Raw genomic sequence first — 10766 nt, 5'->3', positions numbered from 1 at the left:
TATGGCCGACAGGATGAAAAGTAAATTTGAGAAGTATTGGGGAAATTTTGAGAATATGAATATGTTATTGCTTGTTGCTGTTGTGTTAGACCCCAGATTTAAGATGAAGTATGTAAACTTCACTCTTTCCAAAGCATATGGTCCTTTGTTAGGAAGATTAAAGTCGGAAGATGTGGCAAGTGTTTTAACGCGTTTGTATGATTCTTACAAAAACTCTACCGTTGATGCTTCTTTTAATGACAATATTAGAGGTGATACTAGCATGCATGAAACCGATGATTTATTGGAATCTGAGTGGGAGAAACATTTGGCAAACGAGGGAAATATTTCCAACAAATCTGATCTTCAGATATACTTGATGGATGATGTGGTGAAGAATAAAGATTTTGATATCTTGTCTTGGTGGAAAGTTTCGTCTAGTAAATATCCAGTTGTTTTAAAAATTGCGAGAGATGTTCTTGCTATTCCTGTTTCTACTGTTGCATCTGAGTCGGCATTTAGCACAAGTGGTCGAATTCTTGATTCTTACCGGAGTTCTTTACTGTCAAAAACAGTAGAAGCTCTAATTTGTACTCAACAATGGCTACGATCACCTTCTAAAGAATACAATTTTCACGACAGTTTAGAAGAAGTCCAGAACATCTAGCAAGTTGATGAAGGTATTGTTAATTGGTTTATTGTTTATTCTATAACTTTGACATTGCTTAGTACATTGTTAATTGGTTTATTGATTTATTCAAATCATAGTTTATTTGCATCTCTTGTACATAGATGCATCATAAGGAAAGCAGACAAATAGTTCCATACTGGTATAACTTTGCTACTGCCTTAGTGCTACTGCAGATAGTTCCATACTTTGCTACTGCCTTAGTGCTACTGCAAATAGTTCCATACTGGCACTACTTCATGATATTAGACTCTTGTTTTTCTGCACAATGACCAAACCTTGTTATTATTCTGAAGCTAAATTCATCAAATAATCAGCAGATTACTAAATAGGCTCCTACATGCTGCAGGCATCATACAGTTTTTGGTAAGTAAATTGCTTTTTCCCCGTAAGTTGGTCCTTTTAAACTTGAGAAACTTTGACAAAATATTGCACTGTCTACAATATATTCCTGTACCTAGTCAATCAATTAACTAATAAGAATTTTTGGTTTGCCTTGTACTTTAGACCTTAATGTGTTATTAAAGTGTTACAGATTTGTTTTTTTTTTCTTATTTTTGTTATTAATTTATTCATTTTTCTTGCAGAGCATCGAGACTCACCTTTGAAAATTAATTAGCCAATTTCATTCACGATGCACCATCTGTGTGAGAATTGGTATGTTAATTAATTACACTATTCTTTTACAAAAGTTAAAGACTTCTTCTACAAAAAGTTTTTTTGTAAAGCTCATTTTTTTTTAGTTATGAATTGGCTGGCATTTATTCATGATGCACCTTTGGAAACCTTTATATCTCCTCTAGAGCTATATTTGACTTAACTTTTTATTTTGCAGATAAGAAAATAGAACCAGATATGCAGATTGCTTCCAATATTATGTTTATTGAGTTTAATTGAGAGATGAAGCAACTTCAGTTGTAATAGTTTAGATGATTTAGAGTATACTCAAACTCTAAGGTGAATTTTTGTTTTTGTGACATCTAACATATCATTTTGTCTAAAGCTGTAGTTGCTTAATTTTATGGAAGAAACTATATTAGTTTTTATTTATGTGTGATTAAGTTAATTGGCAGAAGTGGTGAACATTTGGGTTCATTATGGCTATTTGACATTTTAGTTATATTATAAAGTTAAAACTTTGTTTTGCCTCCGTCTATAAAAAATCCGAAAAACCCGAAAAACCCGAAAAACCCGAAAAATCCGAGAAAAAATAATATTGAAAAACCCGACTTGTATTGATTTGGTTTGGTTTATAGATTTAATAACCCGACACAAATGGTTTGATTTGGTTTGTAACAAATCCGAACCAACCCGATATATGTACACCCCTAGTAAGTATTAATAAGTGCTCTCTATCAACATATAAGTACAGTGCTTGCGCAATTAGGTCCTTTTTCAAAAATATTCAAACCATCACCCAGGCTATCCTATTACTTCAGAATTAAAAATAATTTGAGTATTTAAATAAAATTTATTGATCGTTCCAAAAAAAGACAGTTGGTAAATGAGGAGTCAATAGCCCAGATAAGGACATAATCCATTCAAGGTGAACATGGACTTGAACTTGGTGGCCCAAACGAAGCCTGTTTTGGGCCGTCCTTTATATTTACTGATAAATAAATAAATGGAAAAATTACTAGGAAAAACATATTTTAATAAATAATTATTAATTTTAACGATATTTTTTTATTTATTACTATTTATAGCAATACATAGAAATATTATGATATATCTACTATGTATTAAAAGTGAATTATGCATGCAATATAAATGTAATATAAGTGTTTTAAAATATATTATACTTGTTTGGTAAAAAATTGACACAATGTATTATAAGTGTATTAAAGTATGTGATAAATATATTATCCATGAATAAAACTTGTATTATATGAGTTTTATAAATTATTCTCGCTAATATGTATTATAAATGTTCAATGAAAAAAAAATATTATTGTTATAAATTATAAATATTTTCTTAATGTAAAACATTTATGTAAATTTTCCTAAATAAATATTTTATTTCATTCTAATTATTTTGTTTGTCTTCAAAATCTTAACGTTTAAAATAATTGACTACGAATCTACCATATGATAGGGCTGATATAGTTCAGCACAGCTCCTAGAAATTAACATGATTAGTTTAACCACGTCAAATGAATGCATCGAACTATATTTCCTTACCATCCACTGGACAGTAACTTTACCCGCAGTACTAACGATCACCATGAATCCATTACTGTCGTCTAAACTTGAAAGGATTCACCAAATGAAATGAAAGAAATGGGTGATTAGGAATTCGCGATACCTGAATTCTCCACCAACGTTCATATTAATCTCGAGTATAATTTTCAGCCTTTCAGGTCAAACTGCGAAAGGCAATCCAAAAGTTCCACATCCTCGGGGTTTTACTAGTTAGACTTGTGTGTGAGACTAGGTGAGCACGCTTCAAAGAATTGGTCCAAGTCAAAATCTTACATGATATTTATTACAATCAAAATTGTAACCATAAAACTTATAAAGAAAGGCAATTTGGTTCATAAAACTATTGCAAAAATCAAAACAAATATAAACCAGAGGTACAATCTGATCAAAAGCAGGTCTGTCAATACTCATCACTAACTTCTAATGTAGAACCGGAAGCTTCTGAAACGATGGCGAAAAGAGCTGATTTGAAAAACTGAAATTATCTGACCTGTGAAGGTGAGCAAAGCAAGCCAGAGGCATCTGCTCCTACAACTGCAAGATCACAAACAGTACAAAGCTGTCCTTGCTGGGATGGAACAAAATGAGTAGTACAATAAGGGCAAGTGACATCCTTCTGGCCTCTGTATATAGGGACATATGTAGCGCCACAGACCACAAATGGATTTCTGAAGTCGTAATTCAACTCTGTAGCATCTCTCATATTTTTCTCAGCTGCTTGAAGAACCTGGCGGGCTGTTTTCGCTTGGCTTTCACTGGTTGGATTTGTCTCCAACAGTCTCCTAGCAAAGTTGGCTGCTGAGCTAAGATTGTTTGCCTTATAGCAGACGGACATAGCATTCTGTAATGCAAGTCTCAAGTGTGGAAGCTGCAGATTACAGTGTGTGAAGTAGGCAGCCAACTCTTGCTGACGAACAGGGTTGTCTTTCGATTCCTTCCTCTTAACCTCCATCTGCAAACCTAAAACATACTCCTTCACTATGATAATCAATTCCTTGACCTCATCCACCTCTCGTCTTGATTCAACCACAATCAGGGGAATGGTGTGAAGAATGCTCACGAATAATCTAAGAGCATCAGAGAATTTCCCAGTAGTAGTGGCTCTATAGGCAGCTTTAAGTTTTTCTTCCAGCTGACTGAAATTGAAGATAAGGGCAGGTGGACCCCGCACATTGGGACTAGCTGACTCACTCCAACCTCTCTCAATTGCCAAAGAGATAACTGGTGCCGAGGAGAAGGCACGCAGATGTGTGTGGCTTCCCATATGAAGATCAGCAAACAATTGCTTTAACGGAGAGAAGTTCTTAATCCCTAGTTGTCGGCTCAGCAACCGCATAGCAGTATCGAAATTACCAGCAGCTGCATGTTCTGCAGCAAGAGATGATTTTTGGACCCAAATCTGGCTGACAGGCATGCCAGGGGTTGGGGTAACAAAAACAGAAGAGCGAGCATTGGAAGCAGTCTTCGGTGTGTCAGTATCAGGTGGCAGATCCAAATCCTCAAGATCCCATCCTCCTTCCTCGTCATTTTCTTCTTTTCCTTCTTCATCCTCCAGAACCATACTGATATCCCCATTCTGCAGATTTTCCACCTCATCAATATCCAGTGACTCACCCCAATCAGCATCTGCAGCCTCTTCGTACTCCTCATGTCCACCCCTGACTGTAGCATCCAAACCACCTTCAAATATCCCTTTTGTGACCATCAGTAGAGGCCAGTCTCCCCCACCCAAAATGGGAGTTGGGGGCTGCAAGAGAGATGCTTTCTTCTCCTTTGGCAATGATGGAACGTTACCACCCAGTTTTTCTGCAAGAAGCTCAGCAGTATCCTTCAGCCCGTGGACATTAGCTGTGACATATGCAAGGGGAAGATGGCCAGCATCCTCCAAAATCTTAACACGCTCACGAACATCACCAAGGTACAAGGCATCGTGGAATTGACCCATAACTTCATTTTTTACCTCAGCAATTTTCATCATTTTTGATAACTTATCCAGGTTTCCTGTTATTAGATAAAGGAAAGAGAGCCTCTCAAAGTTCTTCGTCTTCTGGTAGGCATATTCAACAATACCTGCATTACCCTGCCGAAGGGCCTCCACCCCAAGCCTATACCAATGATCCTTCTCATCAAGCTTCTTAGCAGATTCAAGAGCTATCTCAATGTTCCCACTTTCAAGTGCTAAGTTGAAACGAGTAAGCTCATCCTTGACAAAATGAAGAGCAACCTCAGGAAAACCCTTCTGCTGCAAATAGGCAATCATGGCTTGACCACAAAGCTCGGAGTTTCTTATCATACTCATAACCTGGTCATATCTCTTTCTAAGCAGGGCCAGCTTGAAAATATATTCAGTTGAATCAATAATAATAGGACGGTTCTTCCCATCTCGATCCAAGCAAAAAATAGTGTTCCCATATATCTTAGAGATGTAGACTGGGACATCTAAGGTTTTGATGATTCCACTATCGCCATTGGGAAGGCAGTACTTGATGTGGGTAAGTGTTGTATAAATGAAGACCCCGTTGTCATCCCAGGCACCACTCTTGACACGAATTGTCTCATGAAGAGTGCAACGGTGCACAAGCTTCTTATCAGCTATTACTATGGAATGCTTGCTAAGCAAAGCAACACTTTCCATGTCAGATGACCAAACGACATACCTGATGAAAGGAGTTTGCAGCTCGCCAAGAATAATTCTCTGCTGCAGATCAAAGATAACAACTCTGTCCTCTGCCCTGCACAGTAAGTTTCCCGTGCCAGCATAAAATATTGCATCAGTAGCAGTAGGAAGAGGGCTTTTCTTAACAATTTCATTTTTCAGATTTTTGACCAGGACTTGATTGGCGCTCTTCTCAAGCACTGCAAATCTGTTCCGAGCAACAAAAACTGCTGATCCTCCAGTTCCCTTTTTCGCATCTTGAACAGTATCACCCCTACCATAAGTGTCTTTAGGTATAATGTATAGTTCATAGGAGCCCCCATCAACGTCCGAACAGATCAAAATAGCATTCTCAGTAGGACTGTAAGAAAGCGTACGTGGACCTTGGTTCAGACTGTTTGAACCAGGCCTTCTAATTGGTATCAACTGATTCTCCTTCTGAGTTGAATACTCGTACACGCGGAGAAAACGATCCTTAACATAAAACAAAGAATCACCACTCACAGAAAAAGCAGGGCGTTCTCTCTCCAACTTGAACACTATCATCCCACTGTCATGACCAGCTGCTAGAAGATTCATCTCAGGATGAGCTGCAAGGATCCAAAATCTGTCATGCTCCCTGCGGAAAGTCTGGAGACCAGTCCTTTTTGTAGCATCCCACACTCGAATGCTCTTATCCTCTGAATTTGAAACAATAATATCTTGCCTTGAATGGAACAAAACACAAGATACATTGTTCATGTGGCCTCTCAATGTGTCCACCTCCCAGGCCTTTGTATCTAGAAACATCAAAATGCAAATAGTAGTGTATAGTCTCATCATAGTTAACTGAGAAGATCAACAAACGCATTAAAATGTCCAAGGTTCTAACAGCAGACAGCCTAATTCAATCTGAAGCAGCACCTGTTTTCTATCAATTTAATTCAAGGAGAACATTCTTCTCCAGGATTAAAGAAAAGCTTGAGTTTACATCATGTATGATTTTCCTAAGCATACAACAATTAAATAAAACATTCATTTCTTTACGGTACCAAGAAACTACAGTTCAGCATGAGTCTAATAGCTTCACCAAGTTTAGAGATAACTGCAAACTGCTACCACTCACTAGCTCAGACGTAGCAAGGTACAACAGTTTTAGCAGAATAAGGAGTTCCTAGCTGCCAAATTATTAATGTTAATTGACGAGGTTCTATAATTTTGAAGATCCTATTTCTCTGGCTAAGTGGACAACTAAAAAACTCTTATTATAGCTAAAATGATATATAATAGAAAATAAGCCAAACAGCACAAAACTGAATTTAGTGCTAAAGGTTCAACAGATATGTGAGAAAACATTTATGGCTGGCATTTGAAAAAGCTTTTTAAGATTTCAGAGCATACCATTCATACGCCAGATTTTCACCTGGCGATCATCCGCGCCAGACACAATTAGGGGCAGTGTAGGGTGAAATGAAGCCCAGTTAACCCCTCGATCATGACCCTCCAAGACATACTTCACAACAGCATCTACTCCACCAAAGAAGTCTGTATTCATCTGGCTCAAGCGCAAGATGTCATCAGCAGGAGAAACAGTTTTCTTCCTTAGAGCACCAATATCCCAGACCCGAACAGTCTGATCCAAAGATGCAGAGACAACCAAGTCCTCTTTGGGATGAAATAAGGCACACATCACATAATGGTTGTGCCCAGTCAAGACAGAAATACAAGTGCGAGACTGCCAGTTCCATATCCTGATTGTCTGATCATCACTTGCACTGACAATCCAGGGATATTCATGATGAAATTGGACAGTGCGAATATAATCAAGATGTCCAAGCAGAGTAAATAAGCAGCGATGCAGCTTATAATTCCAGACCTTTATCTTGTAGTCATCTCCTGCAGCAAACAAATTACAAGTATTTAAATATACTAAGAACAGTCCAATACAGAATTTCGATTATACAAGTGCACAAAGACATATAGCTTAGAAATGTTACAAGTAAATTAAAGGTGAGAAAAAAGACTAGCAATCAACTAGCAATTCTGTTAAACATATGCTTTTAGTTTTAATTTATTTACCTTAGTGATGATAGATAAGTTTGTTACAACGAAGGCACTTGCAGCACTATACATGACATCCATAAAGTTTACCAATCATCAATATAAATATAGGAATTATGAATTGAGCCTTGAATGTACATAGGAGCTCACAGTTCTCTTTTATTTTGACAATATCATGAATTATTTGGTCCTTCTTAAGACAGAAAAAAAAAGACATGAAAGAAATTACTCCATATTGGTTGGATTAAACACTGAATATCTTATGTGTAAACAGAATGCCACTCGAGTCTTCAGTCAGAAAAGAATTAATGATGCCTCTTCTAAAGAAGTTAACGGATGAACAAAGACTAAAAGTGAGATCACATTACATTTTCTAATGATTCACGGGGCATTCCACCTGATCTAGAATTTACAACAACAGTAATAAAACCACATATCAAACAACAATTCAGATACATATAAAAACACAATGTGAATGATATACACTAGCCGATGCCATTAATCACATAGATCAAACAAATTAAAAAGGAAAAAACTACCAAACTAGTGCATAAACAAATTCTTACTGGCAATTTCACTAATTCGGCAAAAGTAGCATTTTCATTTAATAAATCACACATGTATTCATCAAACATAACAGTAGATCCACAGTCTATCATGAAATCAATAGCATCAGTTAAATAGCTACGCATCAGCACATTGAAAAAAAGGGGAAAAAGTGAAATCAAACCTCCTGATACAAAAAGAGGCTGAGACTTATGAAAATGAACGCCACGAACAGGTCCATCATGTTCGTCAAATCGATCAATGAGAGTTCCCATACGGTAATCCCAAAGCTGGATCACACCGCTATGAAGACTAGCTAAGATCCATGGCCTTTTGCTGTGAAAACTGAGTCCTTTCACTCGATTACTCTTCGTTTCGAACTTCGTCAACATCTTTCAAAATTCCTCAATCTCCACCGCACAATCAAACGCAACAAAATCAAATGCTCAAAAAAACTAATTTTACTATATATCTGAAACCCTAACTGGATTTAGAGATCAAATTCAACTCAGATCTGATCGGAAAACTGCATTTGGTATGAAGATCGGTGAAGGGAGAGTGCGTATGTTGAGGGAAGTTGTCTCTCTCTGTGTTTTTTTAGTGTGCGTTAAAGAAATCGGGGAAGAAAAGGGTGCGTAGATCGGAAGTTTCATAGATAGAAGAATAATATAGTCTAGTACAAGGAGAAATAGAAATTAATGTGAATTGCTGGTGGATCTACGGGTCCCAGCTGTAAGATTCATTTTTACTAAGAGAAAAAAATAATTATATTCTTTTTAACTATTTAAATTATTTTTACTTGTTGAGAAAACAAAATTCATTTTTACGATATTTTTAGTCTAAGATTAGGCATGATAAAGTAATATATTATGTTTTTTCTTAACTTTAATTTGTAATCATTGAGTTTGAATTGATTAAATTAACACACAATTCATTCCCACCAAATGAAGTTTTAAGTATTTGGGATTAAAAATTCAAAGAAATGGGAAGATTTGTGGTGATGTTACATATCTTATTGAAGTGGGATGGATGAAACTAAATCTTGCATCCAGTGTTTTGTTTGATAAGAATGTGTCACCAAGCTTTATAAAAATATAAATTTTATATAATGGTGGTCAGATCAGATATGTTGTATAAAAAACAAAAATAATGAAAATAATAATATTGAAATAGATGTGTGGCCATACTAAGGGTGATACGATCATGAATGAAGCTATCCGAGACAAGTTTGAAAATGGCCTTTGTGATGGATAAAATGAAGGAGACAAGATTGAGAAGGTTCAGACAATAAAAAGAACATGTTATGCCCCAGTTAGAAGAACTGAGAGGTTGGTTATAGATATAAGGAGAGGTATAGGTAGAACGAAGAAATTTTGGGGGAAGGTGATTAAACATAACATGACATTCTCGCATGCGACTTACCAAGGACATGAGTCTAAATTAAAAAAAAACATAAGGTAAAAGATTAAGCCCTAAATAGTACTGTTATTATTATTCTCTTCCTTCAATTTTAGTATTACCTAATGTTTATTTGATTCGATTATCATGTCTTTTTGGCATGTTATTATTTTTTATTCATTGTTGACATTCGATGGATGTAGTCTATCTTTGTAATGTCAGGCTGAATGGGGGGCGGGCGGGATCGCACTAGAGAGTCGGAAACTTTCACTACAACTGAAGAGGCTCACACTTTCTATCAAACTAACACATCAAAGAACCAAGGTTGATTTCTTTGCAATAATAAAGGTAGTTGAAACGAGATTAGCTTGAAAAGAGTACTACTACTAAAAAATAATTAAAAAAACACACTCTAAAGATAGAAAATAAGACGATTGTAACGAATACTAATGCAATAAATATTCACTCATTAATAGTATGTGAGATAAAATAAATGAGCAATTTGGTGAAATTAGTACCTCGTGCCTAGGTTATGTACAAAGACGGAACCTTACTTCTATATCATAAAATCAACATTTTTTGTTTCCTTTGTCACAAAAACAGAAAGCTTAATTAAGCCATTTGAAAAGTGAGATCATTTTACATTTTTTCCTCCAATCGTAAAATATACACCTTTTGTACTTTATATACAAATTTAAACTTCAAAAATACAAATATAGGGAGTAACTTATTTTGTTACAAAAGGCTACACAAACTTGCTTCTAACAGAAAGACAAAAAGGCTAACAAAGATGACCCATGGGCCCATGGGCTGATGTTTGACCCATGAGATATGTGCTAATGTTTGGCCCATGGTCTGATGTTTGAGCTGCGTACTCTCGTTCTGTTAGTCCAATTGGAATTGGACCCAAATAATTGTCCAATGGGCTGATTTGAGCCATGAATTAATTGCCTTTTCTTTGTGTCCTAAAATTCTTGATTTTCAACAATGTAAATACTAAATCGTAGTACTAAGGTATTAACAAGTAATATTGGATCATATAAAATATTGAAAAGTATAATAATTGACAAATATACAATTTAATTAAACCACATAGTTAACGTTACGTACCTGTATATTCATTATCCACACAGTGGAATGTTGATATATACACTTTCTTACTTTTTTTCCTAGAAAATTCTTTTTTGGAAAAAACTATGAACGTATTATTATCAGTAACCATCAACATGTCGCAACTTAAAGAGCACCTAACTTCAT

At 35.9% G+C, this 10766-nt stretch overlaps 1 protein-coding gene and 1 long non-coding RNA gene across 2 annotated transcripts; one reads left to right on the top strand and one right to left on the bottom strand.

Moving 5' to 3' along the window:
* Positions 1-1237: 1237 nt before the first annotated feature.
* On the top strand, positions 1238-1767 carry LOC129904498 (uncharacterized). The gene is made up of 2 exons (XR_008770433.1): positions 1238-1324; positions 1503-1767. It is a non-coding gene; the product is annotated as an uncharacterized LOC129904498 (long non-coding RNA).
* A 1353-nt stretch (positions 1768-3120) lies between these two features.
* On the bottom strand, positions 3121-8787 carry LOC129904585 (coatomer subunit alpha-1-like). The gene is made up of 3 exons (XM_055980146.1): positions 8296-8787; positions 6906-7400; positions 3121-6304 (listed from the first exon to the last, which is right to left on the bottom strand). Exons 1-3 carry the CDS (start codon positions 8501-8503, stop codon positions 3351-3353), a joined length of 3657 nt encoding a protein of 1218 aa, XP_055836121.1. The 5' UTR covers positions 8504-8787; the 3' UTR covers positions 3121-3350.
* Positions 8788-10766: the final 1979 nt, after the last annotated feature.

Source organism: Solanum dulcamara, chromosome 9 (genome assembly GCF_947179165.1).
Source record: "Solanum dulcamara chromosome 9, daSolDulc1.2, whole genome shotgun sequence".
NCBI classification, from domain to species: domain Eukaryota; kingdom Viridiplantae; phylum Streptophyta; class Magnoliopsida; order Solanales; family Solanaceae; genus Solanum; species Solanum dulcamara.
This window is presented reverse-complemented; position numbering and strand designations above follow the sequence as displayed.

Excerpts from the sequence above, each read along its gene's own strand:
- LOC129904585 (XM_055980146.1), bottom strand. The coding sequence starts at position 8,503 with ATGTTGACGAAGTTCGAAACGAAGAGTAATCGAGTGAAAGGACTCAGT. Across the intron at positions 7,401-8,295 it reads GCCTCTTTTTGTATCAGGAG|GAGATGACTACAAGATAAAG; the intron begins GTTTGATTTCAC and ends TGTTTGCTGCAG. Across the intron at positions 6,305-6,905 it reads GAAAATCTGGCGTATGAATG|ATACAAAGGCCTGGGAGGTG; the intron begins GTATGCTCTGAA and ends TGATGTTTCTAG.